The sequence below is a fragment of the Schistocerca serialis genome, chromosome 3 (assembly GCF_023864345.2).
Source record: "Schistocerca serialis cubense isolate TAMUIC-IGC-003099 chromosome 3, iqSchSeri2.2, whole genome shotgun sequence".
NCBI lineage: Eukaryota > Metazoa > Arthropoda > Insecta > Orthoptera > Acrididae > Schistocerca > Schistocerca serialis.
The window spans coordinates 22,278,651-22,302,954 of NC_064640.1; the positions used below are offsets into that span (position 1 = coordinate 22,278,651).

General features: G+C 42.8%; 1 protein-coding gene across 1 annotated transcript; it reads right to left on the reverse strand.

The window, feature by feature from the left end:
* Window positions 1–1,944: 1,944 nt before the first annotated feature.
* On the reverse strand, window positions 1,945–23,423 carry LOC126470666 (uncharacterized). Its single transcript, XM_050098660.1, has 5 exons — window positions 23,338–23,423; window positions 22,706–22,749; window positions 10,701–10,805; window positions 2,228–2,299; window positions 1,945–2,085 (listed from the first exon to the last, which is right to left on the reverse strand). Exons 1-5 carry the CDS (start codon window positions 23,421–23,423, stop codon window positions 1,949–1,951), a joined length of 444 nt encoding a protein of 147 aa, XP_049954617.1. The 3' UTR covers window positions 1,945–1,948.
* Window positions 23,424–24,304: the final 881 nt, after the last annotated feature.

Genomic DNA, 24,304 nt, shown 5'->3' on the forward strand with positions numbered 1-24,304 from the left:
AAGAACTGCTGGGTCGTTCCCTAGATAAGACTCATAGCGGTTAAGTTTAAAATCATATGCACATAAAACTTGGAATGCTGCCGCATACGGTACGTGTTTTTGTGTGAAATTTGTGTGCGAGGCTAAGGGGTTCCCTTCACAGCGAGTAATAGGGGCCAGCAGACATTCAAAGTTGGCGTACACTACAAAAGGACATCCTTGTTGTGGTGAGCATTTTGAAAATTAATTAAGTTATTTTCCTCTGTGGTCATAACCCCACATATCACATCCTTGGAAGCACAATCTAATAGATGATTCGCTAATAACTCTTCAGGTGAAAAATAATTCAAACACCTTAAACAAATATGCTTTTTATGGTAATAGTTGGGTGGAAAGGATCCGGGACATGTCGTTGATCCAGACATAGTGATAATTATCACCTTCAGAGAAGAGCAGCATGTTTATATGCGATTCTCGCTCACCTGCAAATTTTGAGAACTACTGTGTGCTTGTCTTCCTCATGTGACTTGTCGTTTTTCTTCTCCAAGCCATAAACGTGAACCGATATTCCGGTATTCTGAGCCGCCTGGATCTTTACAGTGAACTTAATACCATCAAAGTTATACTGCCTCTTAATATCTTTGACTTTGTAACTGCCAGGACACGTGGGATGATCTTTGTAATTGTAATTTCTCTGACAAGCCAGGACTGACCATGTAAAACAAGCATTAGCATACTGATTCTGAACATTAATGCACGCCTGCTTCTTCTCAATAACCTTAGGGAGTTTAATATAACTGGACCCTACATTTAGTGGATCAGAGACATATATATGGATGTCGAGTTTAGGTATACAGCTGAGCATTTTAGCAGACCCACGTACTTCTATCTCAGACAATCGGGCCATAATAGTGCTCAAGATGGGTTCTCAATACCACTTAGCAATGGATGTGCTCCGAGAAATAACGCCATTATCACCCCATATATAGTGCAGAGTCGTTGTCTCTGCATCACCTTGATGTTTAGGGGGGTGACTCAGTTCGCTGCATACTACTGCACTGCAATTAATGGCGCTAAATCTCGGATCTTCTAGGAATTTGAGGAGCTCGGTCACCAAGACAGGGAGGCACACCTCTAAAAACCCGACAGGGTCGCGACACCTCGCTCCCAGATTCTCAATTCTAGTGAATGAGATGCGTCCCTCAAAAGCCCTAGCAACCAATGAGTATTCTAGGGGGCTCATTACGCTATTATTCTGATCCAAAACACTGTCGATAGGATGGGGGAGAGCACTACCGCTAGCCTCAGGATAATTACTATTACTATTGGTACTACTAGAACTAGGGGTCCAGCCAGTCGACGATGGGGCCAGTGATGGTGTATCATCTACAGGGAGGGGTATGCAGGGAGGCACACGAACCTTGCACTGGCAGCAGGGGTGAGCTGGTTGAGGATGAGGCGCTGACTGCCGGCTGGAGCAACCGGGCTGCAGCGACAGCCCCTGGGGGAGTCGCTCCCGGTACCAGCCATTGGGGTGGGAGACCATTGCACCTGCTGTTGTTCTTCGTTCTCTCGTGCCGGTTGAGTTGCCCAGGGACGCCAGAAGGCCTGGGGTGGTGCAGGGGGACTGTGCTGGTGCGGCTTCTGCTGCTGCCGCCTCTCACGTAACTCTGATAGGGGCTACACAGGGCGCTGCATGTCTCTCCAGTTGTGTGCACCCGATTCCCGCCCCTGCAACCACCGCTCTAGGTATACGGCCCATGCCGTGATATACTAAGAAAAGATATAAGAAAAAATATAAGTTTAATGATATAGATTTAAAAGAACAATAAATAATAAGACTAAATAAGGGTAATTAATTGGTCTAATGATTAATTGGTATAATGATAACATTCAAAACTATTCACGTTCTCTGCTCTGGCTCCATGGTTTTGAGCAACTCATTGCCACATTCAACCAGGTCTCCCACCTACTCAGGCAGATCGAGCCTCTCCTCCTCCTCTAAAAGCTCGATAATTTGATGGTTTTCTGGAGCGGCCGCCATTTGTCCCCCACCTTGCACGCCACCCTCTGTGCTCCCCTCCCTATGCATGGAACCATGATCATCTAGAAAGAAAACAAAAGAATATGTCTATGAAATCTCAATCTAGACACTTGGAAAAAGTGGTATATATATATATATATATATATATATATTACTTGAAATTATTTCATGTAAGAACTACGATTTTATTACAGATGTACTTACAATCGAGCTGTGCCTGCACCCTCTCCATCTCTAGCTGCTGGTCAAGCTCCTCCAGCACTGGCGGGATGTAATCTAGAAAGACGGAAAAGACTGAGTATAATATCGAGTAGGGAAGAAAATCCCTGTAGAACAAGTGCAATGACTTAAATGGTGCAGCAATCAGCGAGCCACAACAGATATAACGTAGAGACAAAGAACATATAGACAAACAATCTGTTAAATAATCTGGCAATCTGGGTAGAATGCGGTCCAAAACAGATATAACTCGTAACACAGAACATATAGACACAAACAATCTGTTAGAAGACCTGGCTTTGCTATCAGACCGTATAATAAAATACGAGTTAGAAGCGATCACAATAACTGAAGCCTCTGAGTGCCCCCATCCATTGTACGATATGCATATATTTTGGACCTCAATCTCACAAACTCTACAATAGGTAAACCATTCGACTCGTCTTTCATGAGACTGATAACCTTCTTGTTCTGATGAACAATACCGTAAGTTAGTTTCCTTTCCAGTTACCTTTTTCAGTAAAATAAGTGCCTTATATTTTTTTTTATATTCCATTTTTCTTTCATTTGTTCTCTGCCTGCACACTTAAACAGTAATAACTTATAAAATACTTTCTTAACGCTTGTTTTTCTGCCTTAAATTCATCTCTCTCTTCCCCTCTACTGTTTCCCCTCCCATTCTCTCAAAAATATGCAAACGATTTCTCCTAATATTTATTCATCTTTAATTTCCCCTCCCCACTGCTCCCTTTCGTACACTCTTATCTCATTACTTGCCCTTTTACTCCATTCTTCCAAAAATGATAAGCAAATCGAGCAGTTTTTTTCGAAATTATATTTCATAATTTAATTTCACCCTCTAACTCACTTTTTTTCACTTTTCTCCTCTACCATTCCTCAAGAAACCGATGAAATAGTCTTTTTTAAACCCCCCATTTCATTACCCTGTCTTTGCTCTGAAAACATCTTTGATGTACGCTTTTCTCTTTGTCTCTCTGTCTTAGGGCCCAGAGCGTCACAGGACACAGTGACTAACTTTGTTAGCATATCAGTTCATCGAGACAGATATTTGGGATCTGTAGAGATCGGACAAACTGGCCTTATCCAAACTATTTTCTCAATATTCAAATGTTGGAAGCTGATCCCGATCTGCTGATACGTTTTCCCTGTAATGGCATAATTACCGCGTAGTGAGGCTGCACACCTTATCACACCAGACTGCGTTCATTCTCTTCATGATGCATGTTAACAACAACATGCAAAACTAAGAAAATGTCTGTGATATGTATTAGGCGTTTGTTCCTCACTGAAGGATAAATAAGTACATGATAACTAACAGAGAAACTGAACTTCTTTTGTTGCCTAAATGTTTACTCTTTCTCACGCTTACATAATCTAAAAACGTTGCTTTAGCGTTTTTCTATTTATTAATGACTTTGTCAAGTTCTAACATCATCATTCCAACTGTGATGTTGCTAGTCTTGATATATGTTTGTCATCCCCTTATGTTATACACTCCTGGAAATGGAAAAAAGAACACATTGACACCGGTGTGTCAGACCCACCATACTTGCTCCGGACACTGCGAGAGGGCTGTACAAGCAATGATCACACGCACGGCACAGCGGGCACACCAGGAACCGCGGTGTTGGCCGTCGAATGGCGCTAGCTGCGCAGCATTTGTGCACCGCCGCCGTTAGTGTCAGCCAGTTTGCCGTGGCATACGGAGCTCCATCGCAGTCTTTAACACTGGTAGCATGCCGCGACAGTGTGGACGTGAACCGTATGTGCAGTTGACGGACTTTGAGCGAGGGCGTATAGTGGGCATGCGGGAGGCCGGGTGGACGTACCGCCGAATTGCTCAACACGTGGGGCGTGAGGTCTCCACAGTACGTCGATGTTGTCGCCAGTGGTCGGCGGAAGGTGCACGTGCCCGTCGACCTGGGACCGGACCGCAGCGACGCACGGATGCACGCCAAGACCGTAGGATCCTACGCAGTGCCGTAGGGGACCGCACCGCCACTTCCCAGCAAATTAGGGACACTGTTGCTCCTGGGGTATCGGCGAGGACCATTCGCAACCGTCTCCTTGAAGCTGGGCTACGGTCCCGCACACCGTTAGGCCGTCTTCCGCTCACGCCCCAACATCGTGCAGCCCGCCTCCAGTGGTGTCGCGACAGGCGTGAATGGAGGGACGAATGGAGACGTGTCGTCTTCAGCGATGAGAGTCGCTTCTGCCTTGGTGCCAATGATGGTCGTATGCGTGTTTGGCGCCGTGCAGGTGAGCGCCACAATCAGGACTGCATACGACCGAGGCACACAGGGCCAACATCCGGCATCATGGTGTGGGGAGCGATCTCCTACACTGGCCGTACACCACTGGTGATCGTCGAGGGGACACTGAATAGTGCACGGTACATCCAAACCGTCATCGAACCCATCGTTCTACCATTCCTAGACCGGCAAGGGAACTTGCTGTTCCAACAGGACAATGCACGTCCGCATGTATCCCGTGCCACCCATCGTGCTCTAGAAGGTGTAAGTCAACTACCCTGGCCAGCAAGATCTCCGGATCTGTCCCCCATTGAGCATGTTTGGGACTGGATGAAGCGTCGTCTCACGCGGTCTGCACGTCCAGTACGAACGCTGGTCCAACTGAGGCGCCAGGTGGAAATGGCATGGCAAGCCGTTCCACAGGACTACATCCAGCATCTCTACGATCGTCTCCATGGGAGAATAGCAGCCTGCATTGCTGCGAAAGGTGGATATACACTGTACTAGTGCCGACATTGTGCATGCTCTGTTGCCTGTGTCTATGTGCCTGTGGTTCTGTCAGTGTGATCATGTGATGTATCTGACCCCAGGAATGTGTCAATAAAGTTTCCCCTTCCTGGGACAATGAATTCACGGTGTTCTTATTTCAATTTCGAGGAGTGTATTATTGCAGTCAACAGTTTTCAGTTAAGCAAGAGCCGATGAACAGCAGTATCAGAAGACAAGCTGATGTTCCCAGGACCTATCTTGAAGGCATTAGATTATGCTTAGGTACATAATTTACATATCCACATGCTGGAGTGTTTAAGGTGGATTGGTGCTTTGAATCTATTGTTTATCTCCTCCATGATGAGGTCTCACTTAGTCTGTCACAGAATAAACTTAAATTGTCAATCTATTTAACAAATGTTTCAATGCCACTCAGCAATTAACGAAATTATGTACTTACAAGAAAATTTAAAATTTTATTGGCTGAAATATAAAAATACTGGTATTAACAAGTATGTAATTTAGAAATGTCATAAGCTTTTCATCTTTAGATCTACAGAATACTGAAACAAGGTTGCGAGAAGACTACTGGTGCTGAGGTTTATTACGATTTGCTTGCCAATTTTACTCTGGCGCTTTGCATTTCGTTTAAAGAAAAGTAAAAACGTAGATACAGTATAATAGTTCTCCAGTCATATTGGAACCAGCAGCTAATGCAGTCTTAGACTAAGATTGTGGCCACATAATCACATAGCTATCGTGTCACTACTGTGTTCTCTGCTTTGGGATTGCCATAGTGATGGCTACATTAGACAAGATTAGTTGTGTTTTTTGTATGGAACAAATTTTCTTGACTCGAAACCACATATTTGGTTACCCTATGTAACAATTAAAGTGAAAATCATCCAGACTATTTAATGGAAATTACAAGAACAAAGCAAGCGAAATTAGCAGGATAATTCTGTGACACTCCAGGAAGAATCTCGAGGATTACAGTGTTGCCAAATGTAGGCCTATTTTGCAATATTGAGAATTATACTAGCCTCAGTAAGCATATCTTTCCAGAGCCATGTATTTCATGTATGAGCTTGAAGTGAAAAGCTCAGCTCGTGTCTCAAAGCTGTGGCTGCTGAATTGACACAGACCCGAAATACCAAAAGCATAATCTGATGACTTTTATTGTCTTTTTCCTAACCAGGCTTATGGGCTAGAGCATACTTAACAATAACACTCAGATACATCAACTCCATCCTCAATATAAACAAATCAACAGCTGTCACAAATATTATTGTTTTCCTTTCTTAACTATACTCAAAACTAAAAAGCCCATTCACTACAGAAAATTCACTTTTTTAGAGCATCTGCAATGGTTATAGTGTAAGCATTATGTGTACGTGTAGGTAGACACCTTCTGATCTTTAAGGCTCAAACAAGATTTTACTTAAGAATGCTATTGGCTCTATCCCAAAAACAGAGGAATGCAAATGAGAAGACAGTAATAGAGTACTGACTGCAAAGTGTGAATATCCATAGGAAAATTCCGTAAGCTACAAGTAATATAAAGCCCCAAACTGTTAAAGTGAACTGTGCAAAGAAACAATGTGCAATGACCAAAAAAAGTGCACTACATTCTGTAAAGAAATGAGAGCAAAGGTTGTAAAAAGGAAGACAGTACGCTGATAGTAAAGTCTTTAACATGTCATTCTTAAGTCAAACTATCGTTGAGTCTATATTAATCACAAGAACGAAAAGTAGTTTCTGAAGTTAATAGTTATAAAACAATCACTGTTGATGCTTTGTCCATAAAAGTGAAAACCTTCTGATGAATGAGCTGTTCAATTTACAATACGTTTATGATGGAAAGAAACCAAAGTAGCAATAAGAAGTTCACCTAGTTGAGTGGGAGCACATTTTCAATGGAATGCCTCACAACTAGTGGAGTTTGCTCCTAATTCTTGCCTGATAGTTTCATATTAATGATGCCTGTAGGCCATTAAAGTATTTATATGCAAATCATTGAAGAGCAATGGCTAGAATAGACTGCTACGTTAGGTGGTAATTAGTAAAATATTGTGGTGCTCACTCTGCTGAAGGGCTCCATGATACCAAGACCCTCAATTAAAAATTAAAAATTTTAACACGGAGTGGCATTTATGCACAGAACCCCACAGCAAAATTATGGTTGCAAATGGGACAATACAGATAGGAGTCGCTGCTGGAGTATGTGTAAACCAGTTACACCACATTACCACCATTCTGTAACAGTGGTTGCTGTAAGCCAGATTGTAACCCACACTTAACTCCTGGCAGTGAAAGAATTGCTCAACAATGTGTGAAGAGCATTTACACTTCTGTACCCCACTTCTAACGTAGACCAGTCATGTCCCAGTAATTCTCAGGAACATGCCCCAACCCACACCTTTCTCCAATAGGATGCCCCCCACCTAATGTGGCACTAGCATATATGTTGTACCACGATATGCAGGAGACCAAATTTCTATTGTCTGCACCACCACATAAGAAGCAGCCTACAGTTGGCTTCTGTGATTTATTAGATTTTCCATATAAGTATAATGCACCGCAGCAGGAGAAGTTGCCTGCATTACATGCTCAGGAAATGCAGCCAGTGTATATACAGCAGTAGCACAAACAGTAGCCATCAGCGTTTGCTCAACAGGCTGAGCTGCATTTAAATGACTCGAAAATACTGCTCTTTGTCGACACATAAAGTGATTGCCAGGGGATCGAAACACATGAATGTAGACTTATCACTGGACAATGACTTCTATGTTATAACTGAAATTGAGAACATTCAACATTTTGGCGCTAAAGTGCAGCATACATAGTATGAGTGGGACTAGTTATGTTGCATAATAGAGTACACTAAAAGGTAGATGATAGCTGACTATGACCCATCTTATACTCTTATTGATGTCCATATGTTTGACAGGAACGTGTCCATAGTTGATACATACAAGAAGCAACGCTGCAATTAACTTTTGGATACTCATGTATTTACATTAAACATTCAGATGTTGGGAACTTGCATGACCTATACAGTGCATTAGCAATCGCGACACACAGGTTGAGTTATTGGCTCCCATACGTCAGAGCCTTTTTCTATGAGATTGTAAGCTCTCTGCATGTCCATAAAGGACATATGAGTGAGTTAGAACAGTGAATAAATTCCCGTGTTCATGCAGTGCCATAGTATGCAACTGTCGCCCCCATAAGTACAAAATCCATTGAACCGAAACTTACATACAGAATACCTATATATTTTGTTGCTCCTACAGCGCTTAATATGATATAGGGTGAATCTGATGCATACAATAAACAATTTAAAAAATGGAAATGAGCATATGGCATCGGTGGCCGGTAGGTCCCTATTCAGGAAGTTCGGCCGCCAAGTGCAAGTCTTATTTCACCACGTTTGGCGACTTGCGCGCCAGTAATGAGGATGAGATGATGATAAGGACAACAGTCTCTGAGCAGAGAAAATCTACAACCTGGCCGGGAATCGAACCTGGGCCCACTTGCATGGGAGGCGACCACGTTACCACTCAGCTACACAGGCGGACAATAAACAATTATTTGTGAAATATTGGGAAAAACAAAATGACTGTAATTTTTTAACTAATACACTCCTGGAAATTGAAATAAGAACACCGTGAATTCATTGTCCCAGGAAGGGGAAACTTTATTGACACATTCCTGGGGTCAGATACATCACATGATCACACTGACAGAACCACAGGCACATAGACACAGGCAACAGAGCATGCACAATGTCGGCACTAGTACAGTGTATATCCACCTTTCGCAGCAATGCAGGCTGCTATTCTCCCATGGAGACGATCGTAGAGATGCTGGATGTAGTCCTGTGGAACGGCTTGCCATGCCATTTCCACCTGGCGCCTCAGTTGGACCAGCGTTCGTGCTGGACATGCAGAGCGCGTGAGACGACGCTTCATCCAGTCCCAAACATGCTCAATGGGGGACAGATCCGGAGATCTTGCTGGCCAGGGTAGTTGACTTACACCTTCTAGAGCACGTTGGGTGGCACGGGATACATGCGGACGTGCATTGTCCTGTTGGAACAGCAAGTTCCCTTGCCGGTCTAGGAATGGTAGAACGATGGGTTTGATGACGGTTTGGATGTACCGTGCACTATTCAGTGTCCCCTCGACGATCACCAGTGGTGTACGGCCAGCGTAGGAGATCGCTCCCCACACCATGATGCCGGGTGTTGGCCCTGTGCGCCTCGGTCGTATGCAGTCCTGATTGTGGCGCTCACCTGCACGGTGCCAAACACGCATACGACCATCATTGGCACCAAGGCAGAAGCGACTCTCATCGCTGAAGACGACACGTCTCCATTCGTCCCTCCATTCACGCCTGTCGCGACACCACTGGAGGCGGGCTGCACGATGTTGGGGCGTGAGCGGAAGACGGCCTAACGGTGTGCGTGGCCGTAGCCCAGCTTCATGGAGACGGTTGTGAATGGTCCTCGCCGATACCCCAGGAGCAACAGTGTCCCTAATTTGCTGGGAAGTGGCGGTGCGGTCCCCTACGGCACTGCGTAGGATCCTACGGTCTTGGCGTGCATCCGTGCGTCGCTGCGGTCCGGTCCCAGGTCGACGGGCACGTGCACCTTCCGCCGACCACTGGCGACAACATCGATGTACTGTGGAGACCTCACACCCCACGTGTTGAGCAATTCGGCGGTACGTCCACCCGGCCTCCCGCATGCCCACTATACGCCCTCGCTCAAAGTCCGTCAACTGCACATACGGTTCACGTCCACGCTGTCGCGGCATGCTACCAGTGTTAAAGACTGCGGTGGAGCTCCGTATGCCACGGCAAACTGGCTGACACTGACGGCGGCGGTGCACAAATGCTGCGCAGCTAGCGCCATTCGACAGCCAACACCGCGGTTCCTGGTGTGCCCGCTGTGCCGTGCGTGTGATCATTGCTTGTACAGCCCTCTCGCAGTGTCCGGAGCAAGTATGGTGGGTCTGACACACCGGTGTCAATGTGTTCTTTTTTCCATTTCCAGGAGTGTATGATGTCTGAAAATGTATACAAGTACCTGCGATCTCACCTGGCTTCCTGCAGGTAGCATTAAGTATCTATGGCAAGATGACTTGAGTGGCATAGCATATTTTGTTGGTGGGCCACTGCATAAAGTTATCAAAATATTTCAGAGAACAACATTAACAAACTGAATATCATCAATTTCTTATAACTTACGTGGTGAAAGAAGTGCATGGGAGGAAAGTTGTGTGGAGGGATCGGAAATATGTCTTCCATACTGAATTGGCATTTGGAGTGACATCCCATGGCAATGACGGGAGCACATTGTGATGGAAGTAATATATTTCAACCCAAATAAATTTTGTGTACGAATTATAGGTATATGTGTATATGAGTGATTCAGTACGTATTGGAGACTGGCTGAGGTGGCACAAAGCAAAAGAGAAAGAATAAAAGACATGTGTGGTCTACATGTTTAGCTCATGTTATGGCCGTTTTCTTGTGAAGTTTAGTACGCACTGCGATGCATTGTTGAGACTTTTGGTTGTAGTTCTTTGTTGTATACACTATACGGTAGATTTCTTTGCCATGGCAATCAAAGAATTACATCCATATCTAGGTTTGATTCAAAGAAGGCAGAAAGCTGAAAGTTGAGTTACCTGCAATAAAAAATGGGAGTTCCCATTGGATTCCAAAGTTGTCCTCCACCACCCATGCACAGGGTGAGGTGGGAGGTCGAGTGTGGTATCGTTGGATGTCCCCCTCTAAGACAAACAAATTCGAATTATAACATTTTTTTATCCAATGTGTTGTCCTCAAGATATTTCAATATCTCCACTTAAAATGAACACCCTATACAAACTTAAGTCTCTTGTTCACATCCACCTGTATATGTAGGCTAATCTCAGGACCTTCTGTAGGGATGCTAGCACAGTTTTGACTAATACATACATGGTTTCATGGGGAAGGTTTGCACCATAGTTCGAGAGAGCAGCAGTGCCTTGGGAATCCAGGAATTAGAACCACATTTGCATATTGTGTGGAGGCACAGCTGTAGAGTGTGTGGCTGGAAACTGAAACATTGTGGGAATCGAATCCTGGCTGGACCAAATTTTTTTTTCACTGTGCCTTTTAACCTGTCATTCACCTCTCAATGATGTTGAGATACCCATTGCCAAATATAGCAATAACTTCATATTTATGCCTTCCTCAGATTAGCAGTCGCACTTTGTACTCTTAATTCACTGCAAATCCTTTGAGTTACAGACACTGAGCTACTCGGTTTTGAAGTATCGTGATAAATATAATCAATAACGAAAAGATAACCACCTCATCCTCAGGCTGTGATTTGAGACTTACAGTTTGAAACGATCAATGATGCTGAAAGAAGCTGCAGTCCTGGACTGTGCGGCTGGTCGCAGCAGAGGTTCGAGTCCTCCCTCGGGCATGGATGTATGTGTTTGTCCTTAGGATAGCTTAGGTTAAGTAGTGTGTAAGCTTAGGGACTGATGTCCTTTGCAGTTAAGTCCCATAAGATTTCACACACATTTGAACATTTTTTTGCTGAAAGCATGTACTGTACATAAACAAAGCTAAGTTGCTAAAATACTTTTTTGGAAAACATTTTGCTTGTAGAATTAAAAAAAAATCACATATTTTCGATTCGCATGTTACTGCGCTATGAAATTGTTCTCAAACTATTGCAGGGAAACTATTGGTTAAAATATTTGATTATTTAAAACTGCAAGTCTCACATCACAGCCTGGTACTGGTGTGGTTATCTGTTCGTTATATATTATATTTTTTAAGACAGTTCAAAATTGAGTAACTCACAGCCTGTACTTCAAAGAATGTGCAGTGAATTAAGACTGCAAATTGTGGCTACCAATCTGAGGGAAGAAGAGATCGGAAATCTGAAATTATTGGCATATTTCGCAATTAGGTTGTGAGTTGCCTAAATCAACAGATGTGATAGCGAAAAACGTCTAGTGGTGACATACTGGTTTGTAGCATACCCCGAGGTCTAGGTTACGTCGAAATTCAATAGTCTGCTTGTGAGTTAGTGAAGCCAACCAATGTGATAGCTAAAAACGGGTGAGCGATTTCAGACTGCACTCTAGCATAGGCCACGGTCTACATTAAGCTGACGTGTAACAGTTTGGATGTGCAAGTGAAAGTACCGGTAATAGCGAAATACATGTTGTGGTGAAGGACTGGTCTGTAGCGTAGCCCAAGGGGTATGTTAGTTTTTAAGCCAAAAGATAGTTTGTGAGTTGGCGAAGACAACGTATGTGATAGCAAAACAGGTGTTGTAGCGGTTGACTGGTCTGTAGTGTAGCCAAGATATACGTTAGGTGTTGTAGCGGTTGACTGGTCTGTAGTGTAGCCACGATATACGTTTCATCTGAATGCAATAGTTTTGTTGTGAGTTAGCGAAGCCTATGAATGTGATAGTGGAAAATGTGCCAATGATGAAGGTCTGATCTGTAGCGTAGCTGAGGTGTATATGCAAAAGTATAGGTGTGAGTTGGCGAAGATAAAAGTGTTAAAGCTTGATACGTGGCTGTGGTGAAAGACTGGTCTTTAGAATAACATATAACGAGGTGGCACAATGGTTAGCAAACTGAACTCGAATTCGGAAGCATAGCAACTCAAACTCGCATTCGGCCATCCAGATTTAGATTTCCCGTCATTTCCGTAAATCACTTCAGCCAAATATCGGGACGGTTCCTTTGAAAGGGCACAACAGGTTTCCTTCCCCATCCTTGTCACCGTCTGAACTTCTGCTCTGTCTCTAATCATTTCGACGTATACGAGGCAGTAAGGCTCACTCTTCCTTACTTCTTTCTTTTTTGTAGCATACCCCGGGGTCTAGGTTAGGTTGGATTGCAGCAGATTAGTTCTGAGTTGGCGATGCCAACGAATGTGATAGCGAAACACGTGTGCATGCACATGGACTTCTGTGTAGGGTAGCCCTTGCTGTCTGTTCGGTTGGAAGTAACTATTTCGTCGTGAAATGGCGAAGCCAACGAATGTGACAGCGAAAAACGTGTCTGTTGTGACTATCTGGACTCTAATGTAACACAAGGTCTAGGTTACATTAGAATGCAACTGTGTGGTTGCGAGTTGTCAAGGACAATGGTTGTGAAAAACGAAAAACGTGCTTGGTCGGTATACTCCGAGGCATATGTTAATTTCGAATGGACAGTTCGCTTGTGATTTGGCGTAGCCAAATATTGTGAAAGTGCAAAACGTATCCATGCGGGCAGACTAGTGTATAACATAGCCCTTGGCACAGGTTAGGTTGGAATGCAACAGTTTCGTTGTGAATTGCCGAGGGCAACGAATGTGACAGCGAAATACGTGTTTATTATAACAAACAGGTACGTAGCGAAGAGTGCAGTCTAAGTTATGTTGGAATGAAACAACTTGGTTGCGAGTTGGTGAAGCCTAAGCCTAGGAACGTGATAGCGGAACAACGTGCTTGTGAGGAGCCTCTAGTCTGTCCCTAAGCCAGAGGTCTAGGTTAGGGTCGACTGTAACCATTTTGTTGTGAGTTGTCGAAGCCAACGAATGTGACAGCAAAAAACGTGCCTGTTCACGCAGACTGATCTGTAGCGTAGCCCAAGGTCTAAGTTTGCAATGCACCCGTTTGGTTATGAGTTGAGAAGCCTATGAATGTGACGGCAATAATTTGTCTTTGATAACAGATGGTATGTAGTGCAGTGCAAGGTCTACGTTAGTTTAGAATACAACAATCTGTTTGTGAGTAATGAAGCCAACGAACGTGACAGCTAACAACCTTTCCAAGTTGACAGACTGGTCTGTAACATAGCCCGATATCTAGATTAGGTTGGAATGCAACAGTTTGTTTCTGAGTCTGAATGTGAAACCGAAATACTTGTTGTGGTGACGGACTGGACTGTATGTAGCCTGAGCTCTAGGTTATGTTGAAATACAACACACTGCCTATGAGTTGGCGAAGCCAATGAGTGTGATAGTGAAAACTGTAGCTATGCTGAAAGACTGGTATGCTGCATAGCCCAAGGTCTAGGGTCAGTTAGAATGAAAGAGTTCCTGAGTTTGCAAAGCCAACAAATGTGATACCAGAAATCGTGCCTGTGGTGACATACTAGTACGAAGTGTAGCCCTATGTCTATGTTAGTATGGAATGTAACACTGTTTTGTGAGATGGGCAGGCGAATGAATGTGATAGCGGGAAACGTTCCTGTGGCGATAGGCTGGCCTGTCATAAAGCCCTGATATCTAGGTTAGGGTGGACTGCAAGAGTTTATTTTTGAGTTGGCCGAGGCTATGAATGTGATAGCAAAATATGTGCCTGATTAAGGGGACTGATCCGTAGCGTAACCCAGTTTCTTGGATAGGCTGGAACTCAACAGTTTGGTTGCGAGTGTGAATGTGATAGCAAAATACGTATTGTGGTGACAGACGGGTCTCTAGCTTAATGCAATGTTTAGGTTATGCAACTGTTTGCTTTTGAGTTGATGAAGCCGACGAATGCGACAGCGAGCAACGAGCCTCTGGGGAAACATTGATATGTAGATCTAGGTTAGGTCAGAATGCAACCATTTGTTTGTGAACTGACGAAACTTATGTGATTGCAAAAATGCGTTTTTGGTAATAGACTAATTTGTAGAGCTGCTCAATGTCCAGGTTACATTGGAATACATTAATTTTGTTCTGGGTATCACAAGACAACGAATGTGATAACAAAAAACGTGTTATTGTGACACACTGGATTTTAGCGTAGTCCCAGATCTAGGTTAGAATGCAATGCAACAGTCTGGTTTTGTGTTAATGAGGCCAACTAATGTGACAGGTAAACATCTGTATGTGATGACAGATTGGTCTGTAGCATAGCGTGAGGATGAAATGCAAAAGTTTGGTTGTGAGCCAGTGAAGCCAAAAATGTGACCGCATAAATCGTGTATATGCTGAAAGCCTTGTCTGTAGCATAGCCCGAGGTCTAGGTATGGTTTTAATGCAACATTTCAGTTGCGAGTTGGCGAAGCCAACAAATAACGAAAAACGTGTTCTGGTGACAGACTGATCTGTAGGTTATGCCGAGGTCTATGTTAGTTCCAAATGCAGCAGTTTGGTTGCGAGTTGGCGAAGACTACAAATGTGATAGCGGGAAACGTGTTGTTATGATGGACAATCCTGAAGCATAGCCCGAGGTCTAGTTTAGATTTTAATGTAACCGTTTCATTGTGCGCTATGAAAGAAAAAAATGTAATAGTGAAAACTATACCTGAGGTGAAAGAGCGATCAGTTACATAGGTTATGTTGGAAACCAACAGTTTCGTTGCGAATCGGAAAAGAATCGAATGTGATAGCGAAACCAAGTCTGTTGTGGCAGACTGATCTGCAGTGCAGCCTGCACCTGGGTTAGGTAGGATTACCACTGCTTGGTTGTGAGTTGGTGAAGCCAAAAAACGTGATACCTAAATACATGATTATGGTAAAAGTTTGGTCTGTCAAGAAGCCCAACCTCTGGGTTAGGTTGGACTGAAATAGTTTGGTTGTGAGTTGGAGAAACTGATGGCGAAAAACGCGTCTCTGATGCCAGACTGGTCTGTATTATAGCCCAAGGTGTAGGCTGCGTTGGAATGCAACAGTCTGGGAGTGAGTTATCGAACCAAAAATGTAAAAGCAGTATGCATGCCTCTAGTGAAAGCCTGGTCTGGAGTGCAGCCCGAGGTCGGGTTAGACCAGAATGTAACAGTTTAGTTGTGAGATGGCAAAGCCCTCGAATGTGATGGTGAAACGCATGTTTGATGACAGACTGGTCTGTAGCTTATCCCGAGGTCTAAGTTATCTCCAAATACAAAAGTTTGGTGGTGAGTTGACACAGCCAGCAGATGTGATAGCATAATCATAACTGTGACGTCTGCAGTGCATCCGGTTAAGTTTCGTTGCAAAAGACTGGCTCAGCATGCAACAGATCGGTTGTGAGTTGGAGAACCTAACGAATGTCGTAGCGACAACTTGTCTGTGGTGTCAGATTAGTCTGCAGCGTACTTGGGCTATAGGTAAGGTATGAATGCAACAGTTTCGTTGTAGTCTGGCTATGCTTACATATGATTGGATTAGATTAGTACTTGTTCCATAGATCATGAACACGAAACTTCGTAATGATGTGGAACCTGTCAGGATAATAAAAGGTGTCTATACAAGATATTACATTACACAAAATATTACATGTCACTTAATATTTTTAATTTTTTCTCTTTTGTGGGGGTTGGGGAAATTACCCACTAACTATATCCAAAGATTCATCTAATGAGTAGAAGGAGTTGCCATTAAGAAATTCTTTTAATCTCATTTTAAATGCTATATGGCTATCTGTCAGACTTTTGATGCTATTAGGTAAGTGACCAAGGACTTTTGTGGCAGCATAATTTACCCCCTTCTAAGCCAAAGTTAGATTTAACCTTGAGTAGTGAGGATCATCCCTTCTCCTAGTGTCATAGCCATGTACACTGCTATCAGTTTCGAATTCGTTTGGATTTTTTTGGCTCTGAGCACTATGGGACTTAACAGCTGTGGTCATCAGTCCCCTAGAACTTAGAATTACTTAAACCTAACTAACCTAAGGACATCACACACATCCATGCCCGAGGTAGGATTCGAACCTGCGACCGTAGCAGTCCCACGGTTCCGGACTGCGCGCCTAGAACCGCGAGACCACCGCGGCCGGCTCGTTTGGATTGTTAATAACAAATTTCATAAGTGAATATATATATTGTGAGGCTACAGTGAAGATCGCTAGCTCTTTAAATAAGTGTCTGCAGGATGATCTTAGATGAGCTCCAACAATTATTCTGATTACACGCTTTTGTGCAATGAATACTCTTTTACTCAAAGATGAGTTACCCCAGAATATGACGCAATATGAAAGCAGAGAATGAAAATAGATGTGGTAAAGTATTTCAGTGAGATGTATATCGCAAAAATTTGCAATGACCCTAATAGCATAAGTAGCTGAACTCAAACGTTTCAGCAGATCTTCAGTGTGTTTTTTCCAGTTCAACCTCTCATCAATGCATACACCTAGAAATTTTGAATATTCTACCTTAGCTACCGATTTCTGATCAAAGTCTATATTTATTAATGGTGTCATTCCATTTACTGTGTGGAGCTGTAGGTACTGTGTTTTGTCAAAGTTTAATGAGAGCCCATTTGCAGAGATCCAATTAATGATTTTCTGAAAAACATAATTCACAATTTCACCAGTTAATTCTTGTCTGTTGGGTGTGATAGCTACACTTGTATCATTGGCAAAAAGTACCAGTTTTGCATCTTCATGAATACAGAATAGCAAGTCATTAACATATTTTAAGAACAGCAGAGGACCTAAGACCGAACCTTGTGGCACCCCATTCTTGATTGTTCCCCACTTTGAGAAATCACCAGTTTTTTGCATATTATGTGAATTGCTTATTTCAACTTTCTGCACTCTTCCAGTTAGGCATGATTTAAACCATTTGAGCGCTGTCCCATTCATACCACAGTACTTGAGCTTATCTAGAAGTATTCCATGATTTACACAATCAAAAGCCTTTGAGAGATCACAAAAAATCCCAACGGGTGCCTTCTGATTACTCAGAGCATTTAATATTTCATTAGTGAAAGTATATAGCATTTTCCGTTGAAAAACCTTTCTGGAAATCAAACTGACATTTTGTTAAAACTTTATTTTTACAAAGGTATGAAGCTACTCTACAATACATTACTTTTTCAAGAATTTTGGATAAGGCAGTCAGAAGAGAGATTGGGCGGTAGTTGTTGACATCAGACGTATCCCCTTTTTTATGCAGTGGTTTAACAATGGCATACTTCAATCTATATGGGAAAGTACCCTGCGTCAGAGAGCTATTACATATGTGGCTAAGAATCCCTCTTATCTCTTGGAAACAAGCTTTTATTATCCTGTTGGTAATGCCATCAGTTCCATGTGAGCTTTTATTCTTGAGAGAGTTTATTATCTTCCTAATTTCAGAAGGAGAGGTGGGTGGAATTTCAATTGTATCAAATGGTGTGGGTAGGGCCTCTTCCATTAACTGCCTAGCTTCTTCTGAAGAACATTTAGATCCTACTTTCTCTACAACATTTAAAAAATGATTATTCAAAATGTTTTCGGCTTCCAGCTTGTTGTTTGTCAAGTTTCCATTCGCTTTGATGGTAATGCCGTCATCCTGTACTCTTCCAGAATGAGATTTTCACTCTGCAGCGGAGTGTGCGCTGATATGAAACTTCCTGACAGATTAAAACTGTGTGCCCGACCGAGACTCGAACTCGGGACCTTTGCCTTTCGCGGGCAAGTACTCTACCATCTGAGCTACCGAAGCACGACTCACGTCCGGTACCCACAGCTTTACTTCTGCCAGTACCTCGTCTCCTACCTTCCAAACTTTACAGAAGCTCTCCTGCGAAACATGCAGAACTAGCACTCCTGAAAGAAAGGATATTGCGGAGACATGGCTTAGCCACAGCCTGGGGGATGTTTCCAGAATGAGATTTTCACTCTGCAGCGGAGTGTGCGCTGATATGAAACTTCCTGACAGATTAAAACTGTGTGCCCGACCGAGACTCGAACTCGGGACCTTTGCCTTTCGCAGGCAAGTACTCTACCATCTGAGCTACCGAAGCACGACTCACGTCCGGTACCCACAGCTTTACTTCTGCCAGTACCTCGTCTCCTACCTTCCAAACTTTACAGAAGCTCTCCTGCGAAACATGCAGAACTAGCACTCCTGAAAGAAAGGATATTGCGGAGACATGGCTTAGCCACAGCCTGAGGGATGTTTCCAGAATGAGATTTTCACTCTGCAGCGGAGTGTGCGCTGATATGAAACTTCCTGACAGATTAAAACTGTGTGCCCGACCGAGACTCGAACTCGGGACCTTTGCCTTTCGCGGGCAAGTACTCTACCATCTGAGCTACTGAAGCACGACTCACGTCCGGTACCCACAGCTTTACTTCTGCCAGTACCTCGTCTCCTACCTTCCAAACTTTACAGAAGCTCTCCTGCGAAACATGCAGAACTAGCACTCCTGAAAGAAAGGATATTGCGGAGACATGGCTTAGCCACAGGCTTAGCCACAGCCCCAGGCTGTGGCTAAGCCATGTCTCCGCAATATCCTTTCTTTCAGGAGTGCTAGTTCTGCATGTTTCGCAGGAGAGCTTCTGTAAAGTTTGGAAGGTAGGATACGAGGTACTGGCAGAAGTAAAGCTGTGGGTACCGGACGTGAGTCGTGCTTCAGTAGCTCAGATGGTAGAGTACTTGCCCGCGAAAGGCAAAGGTCCCGAGTTCGAGTCTCGGTCGGGCACACAGTTTTAATCTGTCAGGAAGTTTCATATCAGCGCACACTCCGCTGCAGAGTGAAAATCTCATTCTGGAAACATCCCCCAGGCTGTGGCTAAGCCATGTCTCCGCAATATCCTTTCTTTCAGGAGTGCTAGTTCTGCATGTTTTGCAGGAGAGCTTCTGTAAAGTTTGGAAGGTAGGAGACGAGGTACTGGCAGAAGTAAAGCTGTGGGTACCGGACGTGAGTCGTGCTTCGGTAGCTCAGATGGTAGAGTACTTGCCCGCGAAAGGCAAAGGTCCCGAGTTCGAGTCTCGGTCGGGCACACAGTTTTAATCTGTCAGGAAGTTTCATCCTGTACTCTTGGTTGCCCTGTCTCCCTTGTAATAATATTCCAAACTGTTTTGATTTTGTTATCAGAGTTATTAATCTCAGACATTATGCACATGCTTCTGGATTTTTTAATGATCTTTCTTAATGTAGCACAGTAGTTTTTATAATATTTGGCTGTTTCTATGTCATTACTCTTTCTTGTTGTTAGATACAGTTCCCTTTTGTTGTTACAAGATATTTTTATTCCCTTAGTAAGCCAAGGTATTTGTATGGTTTCTTATAATTAGATTTAACTATTTTGTTGGGGAAACAGCTTTCAAATTCTCTTAGCATCAGGTTCCTAGTACACCTCACCCCAATCTAACTGCTGAAGATTTTATCTGAAATTTCTAACTGTTGAGTCATTAATTGAATGCATAACTTTGGAGGGTAGTTTTGAATTACTGAATGGAGCTATGTCATATACTACAACTAACTGAGCACCATGATAAAAAAGGCCATTCTCAACAGGACAAGAATTTAAGTTTTTAAACTTATCTTGGTCTATAAAAGTGTTATCTATCAATATGCTGCCTTCCTTTACTACCCGAGTAGGAAAATTAATGACAGATTTCAAACTGAAAGAACCGAGCAAGACTTACAGGTCATTCTTCCTATTACCCTCTTTCAGTGAATCAACACTGAAGTCCCCACAAATAATAATTTGCTTTCCCCTATCTGACAGATAGCACAACAAGGCATCCAAGTTTTCCAGGAATAAATGGAAGTTTCCTGAAGGGGACCCATACACTGTTACAATTATAAAAGAGCCCTCCTTCAGTTTAAGTTGACAGGCACATGGTTCTATATGTTGCTCTAGACAAAACTTTTTTGTATCTAAGCTTTTTACACAGTGATAACTTTTGACATATATGGCAACTCCTCCTCTCACCTTATTCTCTCTACTCATATGTGCAGCTAGTTTATAACCACTGATGACCTCAGATGTTAAGTCCTACAGTGCTCAGAGCCATTATAACCACTGATATTTACCTTTTCCATATTAGACACAATGTGATGCTCAGACAGGCATAGTATATCTATTACATTATCAGATTCGGTGTCGTCTAAACAAACCAGGAGCTCACCTATTTTATTCTTCAATACTGGAATATTTTGGTGAAAAATTGTAACATTATTTTTTACTTTACTTTGGTGAGAACCTACTATTTTCTTCAATCCACCAGTATTTTGTTTAAATATGGTAACATTATTATTTACTTTTCTGTTGTGAGAATCTTGTGAGTTTTGCACCTCCTTAGCAACTGCCTGCCTGAACTTCACATTGGACTCTGATATTAGTCTAAAATGAGTACTAGTGTCCCACTTTATGGATTTCGCTAACAACCCTGCCAGTTTACCCTTCCCTTTCCTATTGAGGTGTAGGCCATGCCTTGTGAAATCCCCCCTATCAAGAGCCTCGACAGGGACCAATCCAATGTCTGACAGAGTAGCTGCCCTACGCAAGTGATCCAACTCCATATTTACCCTTCTGGCAGAGCAGTTCAACTGGGGCAGATCATGCCGCACGAAAGTAGGCACCAGCCCATGGTATGGTTCGTTGCAGAGGCTATTTTCACCAGGTCACACTCAATACTGTAGCCCTGATCCCTATCAATACTGTTTCCCACTCCACCCACTATCATCACATGATCCTGCTTTGAGAAACCCTTGCACAAGGAACCTATATTCTCTACCACCTGGCTAAGACATGCACTTGGCTTGAAAAAGTTTGTGACCTGGTACCTGTCACCTAATTTTTCCTGCAAAATCTGGCCCACACCTCTTCCATGGCTGCTACCTAGCAACAGAACTTTCTTCTTATTTTCTACTTGTTTTGAAATAGTTGGTTTCCTAGTGAGATTCTGTTGCATCTTAACTATATCTACTTCTACTGGAGCCTCTTCCTTACTTAACTGTGGTAGGAAGGCAAATCTATTGGTAGTGCCAGTTGGGAAACTGTCAGACACTGCCCATTTGTGACCCCTGTTCCCAGCTACTACTTCCCACCGCTGTTTACCCTCCTCCCCCATTAACATCTTCAGTTCCTCCCTCGCTCTGTCCAAATCAGCCTGAAGGGCCCTGATTTTCTCCTCCTGTTCAGCTATAATCCAATCTCTTGAGCAAACCCTGCAAAAGAATGGAAGAGTCTCGGTTGCTTCCCCAATTCCCACGCTGCTACAATTTCTCCAATGAAACCACCTGTCACAACAGCTGCACAATACCCCTGAACTAACTTTCCTACTGCAGCTCACACACTTAGTATCCATGGTAGTTTGGAAATTAGATAAGAGATTTACTAAGTGATAACGATAATGTATTAAATACAGATCAAAAGGACACTAAATATGTTTTGGAAACTAATATGTAAATAAACTATTACCAAATGCACTTAAATTTGTGGTATAACGCTAAATATCCACGATCAAAAATCAGGCCTAAACAGCCGAATGCAACCAAAACGAATTTTTTGCGATTACTGGAAGAATACGCAAATAAAAGCAACACCTTCAATGGCACGCTTGAAGAGCACACTAATGAACATATTTAATTAATTAATCTATACCAATTGCACTTAAGATTGCGGTGTAACGCTAACTATGCACACTCGGTAAGTAAGGCAAAGCCGCGAAATATAAACAAAACGAAATTTTCGCGGTTACTGGAAAGCACAAATAAAAGAAAAACCTTTAATGAGGAGCTTGAAAGGAACCCCAATGAACGTATTTAATCAGTTAAACTACAGCAAATGCACTTACAATTGCGGTATAACGCTAAATATGCACACACGAAAAATTAGCCCTACGCAGCAGTAAGTAAACAAACGAACTTTTCGCGATTATTAGAACACTACGCAAATAAGGGAAAAACTCTTAATGGTGAGCTTGAAGAGTACACTAAAGAACGTATTTAATTAGTTAAAAGTGTTCAACTACAATTAATTACAACCTAAATTACTTACGTTTCACGAGAGCCCTGTCTCCGTACGTGTGGCCTTGTGCAGGGCTACCAACGTATTGTGGTGATAAATTAGTGTGTAGCTTGGCATTAGGTCTAGGTTAAGTTGGAATGAAACAGTTTGGTTGATGGCCGAGCAGATTTCAATAAGACTCGTGGTGGGATACCACAAATTATTTCGCAGCTGTGAATGTTTAGCGCACATGGAAACAGAACAAATCAAATTACGAGACATTCCTGTGCGTACCCCATGAACATTCTTCATATGCTGCATCAAATACTTTTTCTTTGTCAAAGTTTTGCAATGCAGACAAGACTCCAGGAATTTGTGTCCATGTTACTTCTGCTTGCGTTCCTTTGCGCTAAGCCTTAAATCGTAAGCTCTCTGCGGTCGTTACTTGTGACGTCTTGCGACCGAGTACCGAGGGCTCCCGCTAGATGTCACACTCGGCGAGTTGTTCTTCCCTATACACTGTATAGTATACAGGCTCTAGTTGTTCTTTCCCAAACGTGAAAACAACTGCAATGTATTTGAGTTATTGTCGAATTTGTCACGCACTTTATATTTCTTCGTACTCTGGTCATACAGCAGCTTGTGTAGATTTTACGTCTGTGAGCATATATATGAGCTGTTACCGGACAAGAGGACTCCGTGGACTGGCCCTGTTAGATTTTATTGACTTAATCATCTTGAGGATTAAGCTCTTTTGTCTCTGACGCATGTTAATAGGACGTGAATGTCAGCCCAGACAACAGTTTTAAAACAGAGAATCTCGAAAAAGTTCCCTTTAAGAGTTGGATAATTTCCAGGCGCTATTAAGTGCAAAACGAATACACACACACGAATCCGAAACCTAAGTATAGGAGCCTCGATAGGGAAAAATCGCGGTTCGAACCTCCTTCTCGCGTTTTTTTTTTGAATTCTAAATTTTTTCATGTGGAAATTACAATAAACAGATATTAAATTATTATGTTCTAATGAAAATAACATGAATTTATTTTCAATTGCTTCTCACGTGAAGCAAATTAAAATTTGATACAGACATGTGAAATGCTTTATTGTCCACACAAATTAAGTTGGCATTTGGCGCGATTTCTCATTGGAGCGACCGTAAATGGAATGCGCCTTTGCGCTTGCTGCTATCAGTCACCGTGCTGTGTCAATTTGGGTGGACAATATATACACCAACAACAATCCAGAATGTATTTTTACTCTGCCTTGGAGTGTGAGCTGAACTCGAACTTCCTCCAGGCCTTTTCATCAATAATAGTGGTGCATTTCGTACGCTCGTTTCTCCACGGAACGAAGAAGTTAAAGGACATCAGCAGTAAATAGAGAGATATAGAAAAAACAGAAAAATTGCTTTTGCAGTTGACCAGCAGATCTTTCTGTAGATACAGCCCAGCCTTTTGAATTTTTACATACTAGAATCTACTAGATGACTTACTTATACGAGGGACGCCTCTCACGATATTTGTTTGCCTTTTGACTTTACTCACAGCGTCTCTCAATGTTTTATGTCACTACATTAGTTTCTTTGTATAAACATCATTCATTCCCTTCGGTTTGTGTTTCTTTTTCATATGACCTCCAGACTTCATG

Excerpts from the sequence above, each read along its gene's own strand:
- LOC126470666 (XM_050098660.1), bottom strand. The coding sequence starts at position 23,423 with ATGCGTCAGAGACAAAAGAGCTTAATCCTCAAGATGATTAAGTCAATA. Across the intron at positions 2,300-10,700 it reads ACTCCCATTTTTTATTGCAG|ATTACATCCCGCCAGTGCTG; the intron begins GTAACTCAACTT and ends CCGTCTTTCTAG. Across the intron at positions 2,086-2,227 it reads GGTGCAGGCACAGCTCGATT|ATGATCATGGTTCCATGCAT; the intron begins GTAAGTACATCT and ends TTTTCTTTCTAG.